Source organism: Alexandromys fortis, unplaced genomic scaffold (assembly GCF_014885135.2).
Source record: "Alexandromys fortis isolate MF-2015 unplaced genomic scaffold, M_Fortis_MF-2015_v1.1 scaffold_29, whole genome shotgun sequence".
NCBI lineage: Eukaryota > Metazoa > Chordata > Mammalia > Rodentia > Cricetidae > Alexandromys > Alexandromys fortis.
In genome coordinates, this window is record NW_026067891.1 from 12,601,747 (window position 1) to 12,622,004 (window position 20,258).

The window sequence follows — 20,258 nt, forward strand, 5'->3', positions numbered from 1 at the left end:
AAAAAAAAAAAAAAAATATAAAAAAAAAAGAAAAAAAAAGAAAAAAAATAATAAATAAAGAATTTAAAGACTTCTCAGAATTCAATGAAAATGAATACACAACATACCTAAACTTATAGGACACAATAAAAACAGTGCTAAGAAGAAAATTCATAGCGCTAAGTGCCTTCATGAGAGATGTCATACTAGCTACTAAGCAGCACCCCTGAAAGCTCTAGAACAAAAAGAAGCAGGCACACATAGGAGGAGTAGATGGCAGGAAATAACCAAACTGAGGGCTGAAATCAATAAAATAGAAACAAAGAGAACAATACAAACACTCAGTGAAACAAAGAGTTGGTTCTTTGAGGAAAATCAACAAAATAGATAAACCCTTATCCAAACTAACTAAAAAGCAGAGAGAGAATATCCAAATCAACAAAATCAGAAACAAAAAGGGGGACATAACAAACTCCAAGGAAATACAGAGAATCATTAGACCATACCTCAAAAACCTGCTGGGATTCTGTTCACTGCTGTGTGGCTACACAGGGCAAGCTCTGCCATCCCCAACTTCCAAGCATGCTGCTGCAAACCTGATGCCCCACTTCCTCATGCCCCTGGGCAGGATTTCCCTAGGTAGATAACCAAGAATTTGGAATGTGGCTATTTTAAGAGTTCTTAGCTCCTGCCAGCTTCCTCTAGTATCATTGTTGCCACAGGAGTTCCTGAGAATTGCCTCCTTGGCTCTGAGCACAGCAGGCACCCAGCACCATCACCAACTGGGCTCCGTGGTTTACAGAGTGTTCTAAGTGCAGCAAATGACTAATGTCTTGCTGCAGAGGGAGTGAAACAAAAAGCCCACAGAATGGAGAGCAGCTGGCCAACTTCATCTCTGCTGTGCCCTATCCCCAAATTCCCAGTGAACCTATTCTGGCCTGGGGCTTGCCCTATTTTAAGGAAGTCCATTTTCTTGCTGTGCTGTTCTGGTTCCCAGAAGTACCATGCCCTGGCTGATTTGACTGCTCATCACAGCATTGACCAGCCAGTTGTTGCCTGCTCTTCATGGGATGCACCTGTGTGTGAAGGAGCTGCTTCTGTCTCCTCCCTTTCCCAGACTCCTCTCTTTTTTTTTTTCCCCGACTCCTCTCTTTTCAGACCCTCCTATCTTCTAGTGAGGATGAGGAGGATCTTCCCGCCCCCCCCCCCCGGGTCTTCTGTGTAAAACACCACCCAGTAGATGACCTGTGTGTCTTATTATCAAGATTTATACCAATTTCTTTAGTGCTTAAAATCAGGAAAGTGTTTTTCTGTCTCAAAGGATTAATCTGTATCCTCTGTCAGACAATGAAAGTCGCATAACCCTACCAGCATCACCTGTCTTGGTTCTCTTCCAATAGCTACTATTTGTTAGGCTGTTACTATACACCTAGCTCCCTGCTTTGAATTTATAATAGCATCATCTGATCCGCTGGCACCCTTTGATGCAAACATTCTTTCCAAAGAGAAAGCCAAATGCAGCGCCCAAGAGCAGTAGCCCCCTCCTTCTGAACCTCCTTCAGTGCCTCCCACCTCCTCTTGCATGGCTGACCTTTGAGTCCATCTTCTGTCTGGTACGCTTTTATCTCATGTGCCCTTTAACCTTTGTGGGCAGCTGACTTGGCTCAGAAGCCATCCTGAGCCTTTATGTGGAATCAATCCTTATACAATCAGTGTCTTTTCTCCCTTCCACGTGCAGCTTGCTTTAAGTCCCTACCAAATGGCCCTGGTGGCACTCTTTCGGGGACTGTCCTTCGAGATGTGCCAAAGGACACCAGCAATGCCCCGGTTTTTTAGAGAAACAAGGAGATGGTGTCTAACATGACACCAGGTAGTGACAAGTATTGGGAGTTGTGACCTATGGTTTCCCAGAAGGAAGAATTATTGGAGTTTTTTTGTTGTGACAGTGGCAACCCCTCTTCAATCATTAGGCATCCCAAGTTCTCATGGGAAGAAGTTACTAGCCATGGCAGCATTGGCCCCTTTTCCCCCAACAGGCCTGCATGGTCTGCACCCACCTTTGAGTCTTTGAGATTTGGCCTCCTTCAGAACAAAAGCAGACTTCAAAGTGCTTTCAAAGTGTTGGTCTTTTTCTGCAGGAACCACTGACACCCCACAATCTGCCAACCCCTGGGCCTGATGGACATTTTGCCTTTGCCTTCTCACTATGCAGGACATGCAGGTGACAGGAGTGGAGGATGATAGCCGTGCCCTGAATATCACCATCCACAAGCCTGCCTCCAGCCCACACTCTAAGCCCTTCCCCATCCTGCAGGCCACCTTTGTGTTCTCTGATCATATCCGTTGCATCATCGCCAAACAGCGCCTGGCCAAGGGCCGCATCCAGGCCAGACGGATGAAGATGCAAAGGATAGCTGGTAAGTCACATCAAGAGCAGGGGCTCACCACCACGGGGCTGTCACCAGCTGCTCACATTGACCTAGGAAAGTCCAGGGTTCCTGTAGATGAGAGCAGGAAGTCAGGACTCACTGTGCTTCAGAGAATAGGGTGTTTCTGCATCTCCGGTGTTTGGAGTGGAGAAAATTTCCAGGGCTGTGTGGAAAAGAAGGTGACTCTCCCTACCAGACAAGAAGCTAGAATCAGGCAGTGGTAGGAGACAGCTGTCCTTACTCTTGATGCTGAAACACCAAGTGCACCAAGAGTGCTTTGACCGCTGCCTGCCATGTTGGGTATCCAAGCAGCCCTTAGATCGGTAGAGCCTTTTGTGTCCATTGTACAAGAGGAAACTAAGGCTGTGAATTTTTAGTCACAAATAAAACAAGTTTGCAGAGCTTCCTACTTGGAATTTTTGTTCCAGCTCTGGGGATGAAGCCCAGGGCCCCACACATGCTAGACAAGGACCGCCTCTGAGCTGCCCTAGCCTAGCAGAATTTCTCTCACCCTTCCCTCCTCTCCCTGTTACCTCTCCGTGAGAGCCAGCACCCAGAACTAGATTCAGGGGCCATCTCACACCTCACAAGGATGGTGGGGTCTGCACTGCCCAGGCTGTCTTGGTAAATAAGGGCGTTTCTTCACCTCCTGAAGTAGAACTAGGCAAAGCATTGTCCTGGGGCAGAGTGGAGTGGTGCAGTCCTAATGTTTCCTTCAAGACTCCCAGGTTAGAGCTGTAGCTCAGATGGTAGAATGATTGTCTAGCATATACAAAGCCCTAGGTTTGACCCTTGACACCATATCAAACTAGTTGTAGTGACACATTCCTATAATCCTAGCACTTGGGAGGTGGAGGCAGAAGGCATACAAGTTTAAGGTCATTGTCACTATATAATGAGTTCAACATCAGCCTTGGCTACATGAGCTCCTGTCTCACAAAAGATATAAGTGAATGAATGAATGAGTGAATGAATGAATGAGCGAACAAACAAACAAAGTTAGTACCTTTGGCTCAGGTCCAAATCTAGCCCACTATGAAGAGGGCATTCTCTCAGAGATCAAAGGAAGAATAATCTCTGGGTACACTGGACACTGAAGTTATGATGCTGTGCATGCCTCCATGATGTGCACACAAGTCACCCCCTCTTATTTCTCAGTTAGCTGAAACCTGGCCTGCGAAATCATGACAGGAGTGTTTTGTCATGTATAAAGTAACTTAAATCATTCAGCACTCCCTTTCAAGATTTATTTCCCGACTTTTCCCCTGTAATATGAATCAGTTTCTCACAGCTGTCATGAAGGCCAGATATTTCATTTGAAAATTGAGGATTGCACTATAAAGTGACTACTAGCATAAACACCTCGGATATTTTTGATTTTGAACGGCCGCTCTGAACTGATATGAGAGTTGTTTAAGGGAAGACGATAGCTATGACATGTAAACACACACTCATAAATACAAACGTACATATACACACACACACACATATATATATATGCTTTCTTGTACACATATTCTCATAAGCATTTATAGTCAAGATTACACACACACACACACACAATACACCCCGTCAAATTGAATAATCTGAAATAGGGCTGGAGCAATGGCTCAGTCAGTAAAGTGCTTGCCACACAACCATGAGGTTTTGAGTTTAGATTCCTCAGCATCCATGTAAAAGCAAGGTATGGCAGCATGTAGCTATAATCCTAGCCATTGGGAGATGGAGACGCTCCATGGCTCAACCAGTGAGTATCATAAACTAAGGAAAAGTGTTTGCAAGGTGACTCAGGAAGTAAAGGTGCTTACCACTGGGTCTACCAGCCTGAGTTCAATCCCTAGAACCTATTTGGTGAACACAGGGTACTAACTCTTGCAAGTTGTTCTCTGACCTCCACACATTTGGCATGCTACATATTGGTGCCTGTATGCACATGTACATGTCCACACACACACACACACAAAATAGATGTATGTAGAAAAAAAACCTTTTTAAAGTTGGATAGCATTCAAGGAAGATAGCATTGATCTCTGACCTCATGTACACCCACACATATACATAAATAATACAAAAAAACTTTGAAAAAAAATCTGCATTTGTATTGAACCTATGCAGAGTTTTTCCATGAGTTTACTCCCTAAACAGTGTAGGAAAGAATGCCTTCTGTAGTACTTGGATTGCATTAAATGTAAGTCATCTAGAGATGATTGACAGTGGGCAGGATGTATATAGGTCATGTACAGATATAATTGTATTCTACATAAGGGACCTAACTACAGGTTTTAGTATCTTTGGGGAGGAGTCCTGCAGATACTGAGGGATCACTCGTTTGTATAGCTTGTTTGTCTGTCCATGTATGCCTATGCACAAACTTGGGACAGAATTGGCCTCATTTGCTGTGGGATCTGACAGCATGTGAAGCTAAGCCTTTGGGATCTTTTGTACAGGTCCAAAGTGCAAATTGGCCCAGCATTTGTTCTCTCCAGCCAGGCCTGAAACCTTTGCATTTTTGTCTGAACCTTGGCCTAAAGCCCCTACTTCTAGTTGTGTTTTGACTTCCTTAGGGTCTCTGGCATTCTGCCAGTCTCCTACCTCAAGGCTGTCTGTTTGGGTTCCCCCAAGTGTTGCACTGTCAAGGCCAGTATCTCTCTAGCCTGATGCTCAAGTCATATCAAATTGTCTGTCCCGTGTTCCACATGCTAAGAACAAACTCTGGTGCTGTTTGATTATAGCCCTTCTGGACCTCCCAATCCAGCCTACAACTGAAGTCCTGGGATTTGGACTTGGCTCCTCCTCCTCCCAGCACCTGCCTTTCCGTTTCTATGACCAGTGCCGCCGAGGCAGCAGTGACCCCACAGTGCAGCGCTCTGTGTTTGCATCCGTAGACAAGGTGCCAGGTAAGCCTGTCCTTCTGCTCGGGGCTCAGGGTGCTTTCCTGCGAGGCCTGCTGGAAGTCTTCCTTCTCAGAAGCCAGGCTGCTGGAAGCCGCAGCTTCATAGAGCACAAGTGAGGCACACCTAAACTGCGATCTTGGCTTTCCCTTCTTTCTTCCGTCACTTGGGTTTGCTTTTCCAGAGAGTTGTTAGGTATGTGAAGAAAGTTCTCAGAATCAGGACTAAAAAGTTTCTTGGATATAGGTGGCTGGTTAGTATTGAAGGTTGTGGAGAGATGTCTTCCTTCTTGTAAGATGACTAGGATAGTGTGTGGTTCCTGGTACCCTGAGAAGGGTAGACACGTGAGGAAGTCCCAGTGCCCACAGGCCTTCTGCTTCTCCCGTCTAGGAGCAGCTCCTCCCACTTCCGACAGCTCTGTCTCCAGCCCTTCTACCATTCTTCAAAAAGGGAAACTTGTGTGGAAAGTTGAGGGGAAGCAGAGCAGCGCAGCACTCAGTCCCTACCCTGACACATGGACCTCAGTAGATGCATATGCAGCAGATCCCACAAGCCGGGGGGGGGAGGGGGGATGAATTTCTTCTCTTAATTAGAAAACGGAGAAGACTGGCCAGGCTCTCCTCCACTCTTAACATGTCCATGTTCAGGGCTCAAACTTGAAAGTATTATGAGATGGTCTCAAAAGTGATTGTTGATGTTGGAACAGCAAACAGCAATGACAGCCTGCTCAAATCCAAGACCTTGTCCACCTGTGGTTTAGTCTGCTTTCATCCATGATTTGATTTATGTCATGTATACCATAATTATATAATTTCTAAAAACCGACAAGATTTGATAAAATGCAGACAAGTTGAGCCAGGCATGGCACCTTTAATCCCAGCACTTGGGAAGCAAAAGCAAGAGGATATAGAGTTTGAGGCCAACCTGGTCTACAAAGTTAGTTCCAGGACAGCCAGGGCTACACAGAGAAACCCTATCTCAAAAAAAAAAAGTAAAGAAGTCTCTTTTGCTCTAGAGGTAAACATGTGAACAGTTTCTTGTGTGTCCTTCTAGAAAAGTTTGTTTGCATGTCATAAGTATGTCTTTGTATCATACGCAGAGTTATATGCTATGTATGTGATTCTATATGTGATTCCCCACTATGGGTACTTAATTTGAAGTCAGCATTATATGTTAGCACAAATAATTGACTTATTAACTATTGCCTGGTATTCTAGTGGATGTCTGGAACAAAGCATTTTTCCACATTTTATGTTGATAGACATTCCACCACACCCTGATAGGGAAAGGTTTTAAATTCTGATCGATACAGTCCTAAGGTGAACAGCAAGAGAAAGTCACTTGGCAACCCCTCACCTGTAACAGCTTTCTCTCTGAATGGCTAGTTTAGGCTGTGAGTTGCATGGCAGCCTGTTTTCATCTTCAGCTAGGAGGTGTGAGATGGTGCTACCTTTTGGATCCAGGTTCTCCTTATTAAAAGTCTTCTGGTCTACCACATTGGAAACAGTGGTTGCTCAGTTGATACAAATTACCACAACTGAGGGTAGGTAGATTGACACACCCTGGCCTGGTAAGAAATTCCCTCTTTGAGGCATCAGACTTCTTTCCATCCCAGAACTTATTGGTAAAGAAAATCCCTGAGTCCTGTTTCTAGCTAGTCCTTAGTACCAGGTGGGGGTGCAGCAGGCTAAGACCAATCCTACCTGTCCTCAGCATCTGCACCGTTTCTTTGTTAGCACAATGCAGGAGATAGCAGTTCTCTTCCTGGCCTCCCAGGCCTGCCAGCGCTGCCAGGGTCTATGAAATCATCAGAGTGGAGCTTGGGCCTTTGCTGGTTCACACAACCATGACATTGCTGTGTCCTGCTGCTGATCCCGGGACCAGAGGATATGAGGCCATACCTATAAGATCTAGAGTATGTCCCAGGGAACTGCTGCAGGAGGCCGTCAGACCCTTAGTTGGCTCTAGTAGAGCCATAAAGCTTGGACAGGGATGAGACATTGTCATTTATGTCCCCATGAGCTCTTCTCCTTCCTACAGGCCCCACTGCATAACTTGATGCTTACTAGAGAAGTGCCTGCAGGTGCTTAGGAAGAAAGCCCTGGGCCCTGAGCCCTCAGAAGGGTGGGTGTTCCGTGAAAGGAAGGGTGGCAGCCCACCACCATCTTCCCAGCACTTAGCACCCCAGCAGCCACTCAAGCACTCTGCTCAATTTCCTCTCCATGACACCCCGGTGCTTTGTTTGCTCTACCCCAAAGATGCTCCCTGCAGACTTGCCAGTAGATCACAACAGGATCAACTTCCTCATTGTGAACAGTTTCCACCAACTGGGTATTTCCAGAAGCCTACACCTCTCCCTCTGATCTCAAGTGGTCACTAGGATGCACTCACTTGGGCACCTGCGGCAGCCCACTCATCAGCCCTCCACCTCCCTTTAGCACTCCTCAGGCTGTGGACTTAAGGCCCCTTCATGTCTTTTCAAAGTCCTGGGTGTTCAGAGAGCTTGAGTTTTTGTGGATTGTGGCTATCCATGTTCATAATACTAGAAATTGAAGCTAAAAAATGCTTTGCATAATTACTTGATAGTCTATCACATATAAAACATCAAAAGCATAACCATCTGTGAAAGGTGATTCTGTTCAGACTTTACAGTTTGGGATCTTACTGTGTGGCACAGTAGCAGTCAGGCCTGCCTGAGAGCTTCTGCATCGGTCTGTTTAAGGAGGAACCTTCCTTGGTCACCTTAGAGAGAGGCGTACAAAAGGAAAGGGTGACTTACTACTGTCTGCAGGCTTCAGAGCACACCTAGAGACCCACTGCTGTGCCATGAAGTCCTGCCCTGCCTCAGTGGCCTTACACTGGCTGCTTTACCTAGCTCTTGGGCGCCTACTTCCCAGGGATAGCCCAAGCTCAGTATGTGGGCTGCTTCCTCCAGAGGCCTTTTGTGAGTATTCTGCTAATCAGGGCCACACCCTTCCCCCACCACATTGCACTGGTTTATTTTCTCTACAGGGTTCAGTTCCATAGCTGGCTGACATATTTGTGTCCCTGAATGTGGTTTCTTTCCCCATGGAGAATGTCACTGTGTGAAGCTGTTCTATTCACCACTCTATTTCAGCGCCCAGATGTGACTTTATTCAGTATTTGTCAAGTGAAATGTAAGCCTGCACTTCCCTCCAAAGTTGTCTTCTTTGTCTGAACACCAAGAAGAAAAGGATATCCCATCTAGGACCTCAGGCATCCAGGGGCTTAGTCTGCCCAGGGAACATAGGAGGACCAGATCTTCAGCGACACCGCCATCTAACTTCTGTTGCCAGACTGACATATCTCTCCCAAGCAGGGGTACTTGGCAATAGTTTAGGTGGTTGCCTGTCGCAGCATGTGCTCCCTCTCCAGTCGCCTTCCTCAGCTTTGCAGAGCCAGAGTCAGGAGAGCCAGGTGGAAGGGTGGCCATTAACCTCCACTCTACAGCACCTCAGGGTGCCGTGTGTGACCCTTGCCCCCTTCTGAAAGGATACCTCAGGCTATTGACTAAGGGGATTCTTACCAATTCAAAGGGAGAAACAAACTCAACCTGTGCATGGGCAGTTCTCAGGGTTCACTTGTTTGGGACACATCTTTCCTTTTTGTCTGTGTCCCAAGTGATGTGCAGACCAGTGTGACTCTCCTTTAGACTCTAAGTTTGATTATATTTGATGGAAGTATACCTCACACTTCCTTGGGGGAATAGTAAGATGGAATATAAGCCAGGCTGGGAAGTTAGCAGCCAGCCACTCTCAAGTGTTTCTTCCTCTCTTTGGCTAAGAAGTTACAAATTCTGTGTATCTGTATTGATGTAGATACATCAGATGTTCTGTAGTGATGGCTCTTGCCGCCCCCGTAGTCAGCTTCCTGGAGCAGAGTCTGAGTGACCTGGTCAGGGAGGGAATGTCAGTGGTAGCCAGCATGGGGGCAACAGCTGCTTGAGGAGTGCCCCAAGCTCTCACAGCAGTAACTACTTCTGAAATTTGCCATGGCCAGCAAGATACGCACAGGGCAGCCTTGAACTGGTGTTTCCATAAATGCCAGGTGAAGATTCCAAGCAGAAGCTCTTCCCAGCAGAACTTCTTTCTTATGGCTGAATTATGTTCCTTGCATGAATATACCACACTTTGCTAATTCATTCCCCCCACTTAAATAGACCTTTTGGTTGTTGTAACTAGGAACCTTTATATGTAGGTTTTAGCTTCAAAGCATATGCCTCGCTAGCAGTGGCCAAATGATCATTTAATGTTTTGAGACCTGCCAAACCATGTTTCCTCAGTCTTTTCAACCTTTCAGCTGAAATTGCTGTCTATTTTCCGTTTGCACTGTGGAGCTGCATTAGAATAGAAAGGACGTGGGAGGAGCCTATTTCTCTAGGCAGTACTCAGGGGACAGCTCAGGCAGGAGGAGAGCCCAGGGAATGGGTGTGTGTTGTCTTCCCATCAATCAAGCCTGCCATGGGCTGGCCTTTCTTGTCCTGCTCAAGTCTGGCTCTGCACCAGTTGGTCATGGTCACAGGTACCAGCGGAGTCAGATTTGGTGCTGTTAGGGCCATTCTCTGCTGTTCCTCTCTTTCCTGCCAGGTTGAGGAGTTGTCTGTCTTGGGCCAGACACTTAAATCCCAGAGGAGGGGTTGGTGAGCTATGTCAGTTGGCAAAATGATGGTTGCATAAGCAGTAAGAAGCCAAGGGCAATGCTGTGGGGGTGGGACATCAGATCCTTGCAGCTCCCTGCCTGGCCACCCTAGTTTACTTGGTAATATTGAGACCAATGAGAGAGCCTGTCACAGAAAACAAGATGAATGCTGCCTGAGGAAGAAGACTCAAGATTGCTCTGTGGCCTCCACAGGCATGCACATGTGAACATATACTTGCACGCGAATACATCCTGGGGATCTGGGAAGGGCTGTTGTCCAGGTGTCGTCAAGGCAAACAACCAGCCTTATCAGTTGCCTGGCCCAGAATACTTAATAGCTCCCTGGGAAAGCCTGCCATTCCAGGGCACCATTGGCAGCTGAGTAAACCAGGAGGAATGTAAGGACGGCAGGCTGGGAGTGCCAGTCCTGGGGGCCAGGCACTGAGATCCAGAGTGTTTAACATGGGGACATCAGCCCTGACTCTCCACCCTAGGACAATGTCTTCTTGGGGGGAGTTCCCAGAAAGCAGGGTTTGGGTGCTGTTGCCTTTTTTGTTTCTGATTATAAAACAGAGCCAGCTGTCTGTTTTCAGCTCCCCAAGACAAAATACCCTTTCTAGAGTCAGACAGGAAGGAGGCCTGCTGTCCTGCAGCCTCCCCTCAGCTCTAGCTCAGATTGGCCTGCACCAGTGAGCTACAGAAATTTGATTCCTACTCTGGTTTTTATGTTGCTCTTTTAAAAAAATATTTTTTGATTAAGCTGCTGATCACTTTATAAATGTTTTCCCTCTGATATTCCCAATAATTGTTTCCCTCTCTACATGTGTGGAAGTGACCTGCCGAAGGTCACAAGCCTGACTGAAGTCACATACCCTTAGCACCTCAGATGTTGAACCAAGTTTCTCTTAATCCCTGCATATGACATATCTGAAATGAACCACCTGTCCTGCTTTTGGAAATCAAGACCTAACTACAACCACCTGAGACTTCCTGATCCAGGATAAGCCCACATTGTCAGGTGTGTAGTTCACACTTGTAGTCCCGGAACATTACAAGTTCAGGCATGAGGATTGAGAGAGAGGGTGAGGCCAGCCTGAGATACACAGAGACCCTGCCTCAAACATTAAAAAAGGAGTGCAGAAATCTTGTCTGTTTCTAGAAGTATGGGTTATATTGGGGAAAATCAACTGTACTGGGCATGTTATATACATAATTCTCTCCTCCAGACAGCTCTCAAAACTACTTCCCTCCCTACTCCACAGGTCAGAAACAGATCTAGACTGAGACCTCATAGCTCACAGGGAATAGACTTGAGCCTGTCTCTAATCCCTGTTTGCTTCAGTTTGCTTCAAGGCTGCCTTTGCTGATGACTGCGCCAGCTCCCATGGTTTTGCTACTGGTTTCAATGTCAGAGGTTCTAGAATAAACAGTTGTTGTACCCCTACCATTACATAGACCCAAGGCTTTGTGCTTTGAGATCTGTATCCAAAGGATCATGTGTCTGAACAAGACACTTTTAGAACAGTCCTCTCAGCAGACCACTTCTAAACCAGGCTAGTGGCAGGCTCACTTGCATAATGGTGTTCTCGGCCTGCAATGAGAAAAAAAGCAGAAACGATACTAGAATCGACCTTAGCAAACCAGCAGCAGTTGAGCTCTGACTCTCATCTCTTAAGAGATCAGCCTTTAAGACGTCAGCTAGGGAGATGCTCAGTGGGTGAGAACACTTGCTCTGCAAGCATGAGGACCTGAGTTTAAATCCCCAGCACCCACATAAAAAGCCAGGCATGCCTGTGTGTATTATAACACCAGCATTATGGGACAGAGACAAGTGAATCCCATGAGCTTCTTAGCCTGGCCAAAAAGATGAGTTTCTAGTTTAGTATTGGAGTCCCTGTCCAAAGTAATAAGACAGAGTGAGACAATAGCACGAAGTGCCCTGTTCTTGCCTCCATATGTGTACATGTAGCATACACCACACACAAAAGAGGTCAAGTCAAGGGTGGGGTTACTTTCGCCAAGAAGTCTGCCAGGAGTCGCTGCTTGCCAGGCCTCTCTTCAAGGTACTAGGGCAGTCATAAAAAGAAAGCTTCAGAGGCTTAAGAGTAGGAGTCCTAGAAGGAGCTGCTTTATCAAAGCAGAGCTTGCCTGCAAGGTTCCTCACATGGAATATGGGCCCCCAAAGTCTCTCTGAGCAGACAAAGGACTCAGCCACCCAGCAAAGCAGCCCCCAGGCCTATGCCTTTCTTAGGAGGTAGAGGGAGGAAGAAGCTGAGTTCTCAAGAATTGAATGTTGCTTCATTGCTCAAGGAAATGGCCTACCTCAGACATCCCAGATGACTCTATGCTCTGGAGCTTTCTACATTGGACAGTGTTTCAGATGCAGCAGGCACTCCCTGAGCCCATGCAGCTGGTGTGGGAAGATGAACAGTGTTTCAGATGCAGCAGGCACTCCTTGAACCCATGCAGTTGGTGTGGGAAGAGCCTGAAACCCTATATTCCTTGCATTTGATCTTGACTCTGCCTGGGAATATTTGGGAAGTAAGCCTCTCTGACAGGGCAGAACAAACAGGCCTGTGTCAGCATTGTGCACAGCAGTGGCTCTGCTACAACTGTGTGTGTGCACTGAAGCCCTGGAGTCAGAGACCTGGGTCCTGATCCAGCCTCCTGCTCACCTTACACTTGTTACATAGCCTTAGGGATGTCAGTTGCTTAACACTGCTAAACTGTGCACTTAGAAATAGCTGTAGTAAAGAAATTTTATATATGTATGAGTGTGTGTGTGTGTGTCCACAATTGAAAACACAAAATACGGTGGCACGTGTGTTTAGTCCCAGCAGAGGCAGGTGCACCAGTGAGTTCCAGGCCAGCAGAACAACCTAGTAAGACTCTCGTCTTGAAAACAAAACCAAAAACCACGAACAACAGATGTCATCTACCTCCTTAGGTTCTTGTGTGTGTAAAAGTTCATTCACCCAGAACATGTCTACCTTCCTAACAAAGGTGACATATATGGCAAAGCGGAGCTGCTGTCCCTCTCTGCTGTTGCCCTTGGAGCTCAAAATGATTAAGCCTTCTTCCTAATTGTGAACTCACAAGGGAACTCAATCCTAGCCTCTTATGATACATGGGAGTGCTTCTACTCACGAGACAACTCAGTCAACAAAGCTTTTGACACACAAGCATAGGGACCCAATTGTGAGCTCCAGAATCCAACAAGAGGCTGTTTGGGTTCAACTGTGGGATGTGACAGAGTGAGTGAAATTTTGTAGCCTGACCCATAAAAGACCAGTCTGAGAGCTCATGGCTTGCAGAAGAGGCAGGGCCAGGGCCAGAAAGGGGCAAGGATTCGTCCTCTAAGGTCTCACAACGAGCTCTAGGAAGCCATCATCATTCGAAGTCTGCCAATAGGAAGTCTGCAATGGGGGAAGAGGGCATTTTGCCCAAGGTCACCCAGCTTCTGAGTGCCCTTGAACTGGGGCTGTCTGCTTTCCACCCAACAAACCACTGTGTCTTCAGTTCTGAAGACACTGGGTGGCAGAACAGCAAGTGAGCCCTTGTGCTACAGACCCCCAAACTATCACTGCAGACTACTTCACTCCACTCCCTAGTAGACCAAGAGCTGGACAGAAGACATGGTGTGTGTGGATAGAGGTCTGCCGCTGAAGGAAAAGGCAAACTGAGTCTTCATGTATGGGTGGGCATTCTAATATGTGTTCTGTTGCTGTGATAAAAAACCAGACAGAAAGCAACTTGGGGAGGAAAGGGTTTGTTTCTTCTTACAGTCCCTCATCAAGGGAAGCCAGGTCAGGATCCTGGAGCAGAAACTGAGGCAGAGATCATGGAGGGTGCTGCTTACTGCCTTGCTTTCAATCACCTTTCTTATACCTAGGGATGGTACCAAACACAGTGGTCCTTCCTGTATCAATTAGCAATCAAGAAAATGCCCAAAACGTACTTTCAGGCCAGTCTGATGGAAGCAGTTCCTTACTTGAGGTTGCCTCTTCCCAGGTTTGTCAAGACTAGCTTCATGTGAGTATAGGTGTGTGCGTACAGTGACAGTGGTGTGGAGGGCAGCCTTGGTGCCACTCCTCAGAAACTGCTCACCCTGCTCTCTTGACCTACCAGTTAGGCCAGGCCAGTGGCCAGTAAGCTTCAAGGGTTCTCCCCAACTCCACCATCAAAGGTGTCCACTGCCACACCTAGCTTTTCATAAATATGGGTTCTGGAGATTAAACTCAGGCTCTTTTACTGACTGAGCTATCTTATCCCTAAGAAAATAATTAACTCTTTTTCTTTTGATATTTTTGTTTCTGAGTCATCTTATCAACTGCAGACAAAAAAAATTATTTGTCCTTAGCAGATAATTAATAACAGAGACAAAGAAATAAAGTATGTTTGTAGAAGTATACTGTTCCGACCCCTTGTTTCTGCGCGTGACTAAGTGAAGGGTCACCAGGATTCCATATTCTGCCTCAGATATTCTCGGACTAGCTCAGGGAGCCCTGGGTCTGAGAAAGCACATTTTCATTTCCCAAGAGTTAGCCACTGTTCCTATCTTTGTGGCCTGAGAGAATGAGTTGCTGAGTAAGTAGTGTTGCTGGTGCTCAGACAGCTGGGAGGAAAGTTAGGTAATTCACAGGAACTCATTAAGAGTGAGAAAAAATCAAAACAAAATAGCAGACAAAGATGTGGCAATAACAGTGTCAAAGGCGAGCAGGCAGAAGTCCTTGACTTTGACACGTACATGTCCCTTTGTGTCTTAGCCTGCCAGAGGAGAAGACTGGCAGGTTTTAAAGGAACACTGTGGATTCTAAAGAAGTCAGGTGGTGGATGCAGTCACTGTCTTGGGTAAGGAAGGGAAGAGCCTCTGAGCCAGTGTCTGAGTGCTGGGCGGGGCCTATGCCGGTGGCCCAGATCACTGAGGCAGACCCTGGGAGAGAATACTGTGCCTGGACTTCAGCATGCACAGTGTTGTGCCTACCAAGAAGGAGTGAAGAAAGACTGATTGAGAGCTAGGTAGGGTCAGGTAGCTAAGGGCTTTTGGGGCCTGCTGAAAGATCAGATTTGTCCTGAAAGCAACTGAAGCCATGAAGGGTTCCAAGGCAAGAAAAAATGGCAGTCAGAATATAAGTCACAGTGGACTTGGCCTTGACATGACTACAGCTGGAAAGGGCTTAGCAGAGGAGGGTGGGGGGAACCTCTGGTGGGAACCTTTCCTGGGTTTGTATATATTCCTTCTGCAGCTTCCGTGTGCTATACAATGCACTTGCACTGTACGGTGGCTTTGTGGTTGTTTGGTTTTTAAAAACTGGTTTTCTGTAGCCTCCACTGGCCTCAAGCTCATAGCAATCCAATATAAGATTATTTTGCTTTTATAAAGAAACGAAAATGCCCTCTATTCTCACTCAGCAGTCTGTCTTAGGTAGAGGCTTCTTTACATTAGTACTTAAGAGCACCTCATTCATTTTGACATTCCCAGTCAAGTCCATGGTTGAGGCTGGGAGACAAGCCACAGCACCAGCTTGAGCAAAATGTCAGAGAGCCTCAATTTCTGCTTCTTTGAGTGCTCCTTGTGCAGTTAGCCAGCAAGCACACTTGCTGAGCCCAGAATCTGACCCGGCAGTCCCTGTTACTGGTAGAGGTTGTTGTGTCTGGGCATTTGGGAGCTTCAGAGACCAGCCTACCCATGGTTGGAGCTTCAGAGACCGGCCTACCCATGGTTGGGCTTGTTCTTCCAAAGGGAGACTTGAGATTGAGTTTTCTCCAGTACTTCTACTAAGATTTGCAGCTTCTTCGGTTTTTTTGTTTTGTTTTGTTTTGTGTCCTATGCTGTGATGGAACCCAGAACCTAATGCTAGACACTGAGCCACAATCCCTAACCCCATTTTAAATTCTTTCATTCTGAAGCAGGCTTCAGAATTGTCCAGGCTGTATCAAACTTGCAGTCCTCTTGCCTCAGCCTCTCAAGTATCTGGGTTGCAAGTAGGCTTCACCATGCCTAGCATCTCCCTGGTTCTTTTTTTTTCCGGTGGTCAATATCTTACTGAAATACAACTGCTTCCATTTGTATAAATATGCTTTTCTTAAAAAACACAAAGGCGTGTGTGTATTTATAAGTTTTGTTTGTTTGGGTTGTTTTATTTTGTGAAGCTAGAGGTTGAACCCAGGGCCTTGCGCATTACAGACAAGCGCTCTACCACTAAGTATTCTTCCCAGCCCCTTTGATTTTTATTTATTTATTTATTTTGTATCTCAAATTCCCAAAGGATTGAAAGTCACTGTTATCTGAGTATGGCAAGAAGAGTTGTTTCACAGCATCTCTTCACACTTAAAAAGCATCCTTCAATCCATGAACTGGGACAGACACTGCTTTACAGTCTCTGTGAGCCCTGCTGGGGGCCAAGTCCTAAAAAGCCACCTGCTCGGGTTCTACTTGGGAGTGACGAATTAAAAGTACAAGCCAGGCATGGTGGCACACAGCTGTAATTCTAGCTCTTGGGAGACTGGAGCAGGAGGCTCACACTGTTGAAGACAACCTGGACTACATAATGAGGACTGTAGGACAAAACCTCATCTCAAAAAAATCAAAAAAAATAACAAGAACAAAATTGAAAGTATGATTTTGGGAGCAGATGCCCAATGATGGCATGATGCGAGCTGGGGCTGTGATTTGCAGAGGTCCTCAGAGAGTCATGGGTGTGGATTACACATCGCATCCCGGGATGAAAATCACAGGCTGGGATATGGCTCAGCTGCTAGAGTGTCTGCCTAGTGTCTCTAAAACCCAATTCCTATTCCCAGCACCACATAAATCAGGCATGGTAGCACATGACTACCATCCTATCATTAAAGAAGGTAGAGACAGGAAAATTTAAGGTTATCCTCAGCTACATAGTTCAAGACCAGCCTGGACTACATGAGACCATTCCTTAAAAACAAATCTTATTTACGAATGCCATCTTTGTGCTAAACACTAGGCTTCTTATACAAAATAAGGAGAGAAGCCAGGCATAGTGGCCTATGCCTTTACTCCCAGCACTCAGGCAGATTTGTGAGTTCAAAGCCACCCTGCTCTACAAAACAAGTTCTAGGATAGCTAAGACTATACAGAGAAATCCGATCTTGATAATAATAATATGAGAGAACTATAGAAAAGTGTAGTTAATATTGCCAACATGACAGGATCCAGCATCACCCTGTAGGTAGGTATTCCTCTGAAGGAATATCTAGATTAGGTTAGCCTCTGGCCATGCCTGTGAGGGATTATCCAGGCTGGACTAATTAAGGTGAGAAGATCCACCTTAATTGTGGCTGGCATCATTCCATAGGCTGGTGTCCTGGACTGAGCAAAAAGAAGACGGCCAGCTGAGTACCAACACCCAGCTTTCTTTGCTCCCTAACTGTGACCACAGTCACCTCACTCTTGCCGTCATGATTCACATGCCATGGTGGACTAGTGAAACTGGGCTAAAATTTGCCCTTTCTTTAGGTTGCCCTTGTTGGGTTATTTTAATCATGGCAGGTGGAAACATAGATAAAATTTGTAGTTATTAATCCCACATGAACAGCTAGGCAAGCAAGACTCAGAAAGCAGCATCAGAGGCTCAGAGCAAAGCCTGCTTCTAGTTTTCTACTGGCTTCTTGGGAAACATATTACCTCCTGCTCTTTGTTCTTGCCTTTCCTGCTAAGTGGGTTTGAGAGTTCTGCAGAGCTTCTGAGATAAAGTGTCCTTTTGTTGTGGCTTTCTCAGCATGATGACCTCACAGGTAACAGTTAGGTCTCAGAGCCAAGTTCCACACACGCTCCAACCTCTTGGATTGGCAGTGTCCTCATAAACCTTGGGGACAACCAAGTATTCATGGAATGAACCTTTCCTAAACACCCCTGGACCACGAAGAAAAAGAATGTGTTTACTTCACCCTCCCCCAGACTCAGCCAGAAGCCCAAGAGAATGCACATCAGGTCAGAATTGTGCCTAGCTTGGTGAACTAATCACTTATGTCCCCTCTCCCTGACACCTCCTCCCATCTCTTCTCTGGCCAGCAAAAGGACCTTTGAGCTGGCCAGCAAAAGTATCCCTCAAAAGTGCTGGATTTAGCAGCTTGAAGGCTACTACTTGAGCACCTGTTCTGCATGAGTGTATGTCACTGCACTGTTCCCATAATCCCCCGTCTCTGCCAAGGAAGAAGTGGCAAGAAAAGTGACTCCCTTGAGTTAGGTCCCAAATATCAGTCTGCACCTGCTATTAGATGCCATGTGAAGCTCTGTAGAGCTCTGGGCCTTAGCATCTCTTCTGGAGTAGAAATGCAGCTGCACCAGAGCTCTACAAAACCACTGACCTGAGGTCATAGAGAAGGGAGCCAGTTCAGGGAAGAAGAAAAAAAAAAGGTACCCCGGACCATGAGCTCAATGGGTGACCAGAGCATCCAGCTGTATGCCCCGTCTCTTCCAGGTAGCACCTCTGCTCACAGGGTTCTGACCAGGGCTCTCTCTGACCCCACTGAACATGCTACGGGACCAGGAAAGCAAACTGTGAGCATTGGTTTTCATGTAGCACATGCATACCAAGGCCTCTGTAAATACCTCAAGCTGAGGCAGCCCCATGGGGCAGACAGCATAGTAATGATGGCTCAGGTGTCATGCCTGAGCCACTAAGCATGGAGGACCCATATGCTAGAACACAGGGAGAATGGGAGAGGGCAGCCTCTGGACACTTTAAGCAGGAGCAAGTGGGCTTGATTCAGTTTTCTAAGCTTCTAGCTCCTGCTAGGTGTGCAGGGAATGGAGATAGCATATGAGATTACTGGGGTCTCCCAGAATCTGGGCAGAGATAAGTCTCCTGGTTTGACAAATCTGACCCTGGAAACACTGCTGGCCCTAATCCCCATGCATCACCTCCATGTTGACAGAGATTTTGTGTCCTACCAGTTCAGTTCTGTCCCACCAGCCTGCTCCCAAATAACTACACATAGACTTATTATTAATTATATGTACTTGTTCAATAGCTTATGCTTATTGCTAATTAACTCTTACATCTTAACCCATATTTCTTATCTATGCTTTACCACTGGCAGTACTTTTTTCAACACAGCCATGTTTATCACATGCTTTCTCTGCTCATCTGGTTGGCGACCCCCAGTACCTGCCCTTATTCTTCCCAGTGACTTCCCAGTTTGGCTCTCCCACCTAATCTCTTCCTAACCTAGCTATTGGCCAGTCAGCTCTTTTATTAAACCAATCAGAAGGTGCCTTGGCAAAGACACATCTTCACAGTGCACAAAAAGATTATTCTATAACATTTTCCCTTTGTCTAATTAAAAAGGAAGATTTTTAACTTTATTAGAGTAATATTATATACAACAAAAACAGTTATCAAGTAAGAATTACAGTTACAATATCCAGTCTATTTGTATTTGGAAAAATAGAGAAAATACTCTATATCTTATCTTTGTGAGTCCAAAGTTTTATACCTAATTTACCTTTAATCATAACTAAGGAAAACTAACTTTAATTAATTAGTCTTTAACTCCATCAATGACCCCAGAAAGCTATATTACCTAATGACAGGGACATATGGCTGCCTAGACAGTCACCCGAAGTTCTTCTGTAACACTGGGGCATCATCTATCTTTGGCCTATAGGCCTAGTTATATCATTGACAGACATTTCTGAGAAGCAGGAAATATTGAAGGACTGTCCTACCTTGTCTTAGCAAAGTTTGGCAGTCACTTTCTTTTGCATCCTTCTGGTCTGGTTTGGACAATATACTGTCAGCATTTGAGGCAAGGGCAGTTTTTCTAACCTAGTGGCTAGCTTTTGCCACAAAGAAATAAAAATCTATATGGAATTTTTTTCAGTACCCATCATCATTTTTTTAAGTAAATGGGTGCTGCCAAGACATGTCTCACTGTCAAGAAAAGCCTTATCTTGTTAAAACATTTTAAATACCATATTCTGTAGGCCTTGGAAGTATTTGAAGACCTTCTATCTATCTAAATATATCTGTTTAACATTGAAAACATACCCAATATGACCAACAAGTTTGATTATAATAGATAATTATTAATCTATATTTCTTAATTATACATTACATTTTAAGTGAGTTACTTAATCACAATATTCCCAAACAAGAGTAGAAACAGGGGCTGGAGAGATGGCTCAGCGGTTAAGAGCATTGCCTGCTCTTCCAAAGGTCCTGAGTTCAATTCCCAGCAACCACATGGTGGCTCACAACCATCTGTAATGAGGTCTGGTGCCCTCTTCTGGCCTGCAGGCATACACACAGACAGAATATTG

At 45.8% G+C, this 20,258-nt stretch overlaps 1 protein-coding gene across 1 annotated transcript in view; it reads left to right on the forward strand.

The window, feature by feature from the left end:
• Positions 1 to 20,258, forward strand: part of Clec16a (C-type lectin domain containing 16A) — a 229,553-nt gene that overhangs the window by 170,314 nt on the left and 38,981 nt on the right. Inside the window, exons 19-20 of the mRNA XM_050136455.1 lie at positions 2,192 to 2,396; positions 5,141 to 5,305. Coding sequence (XP_049992412.1) covers positions 2,192 to 2,396; positions 5,141 to 5,305 — 370 coding nt within the window. The remainder of the gene's footprint in view (positions 1 to 2,191; positions 2,397 to 5,140; positions 5,306 to 20,258) is intronic.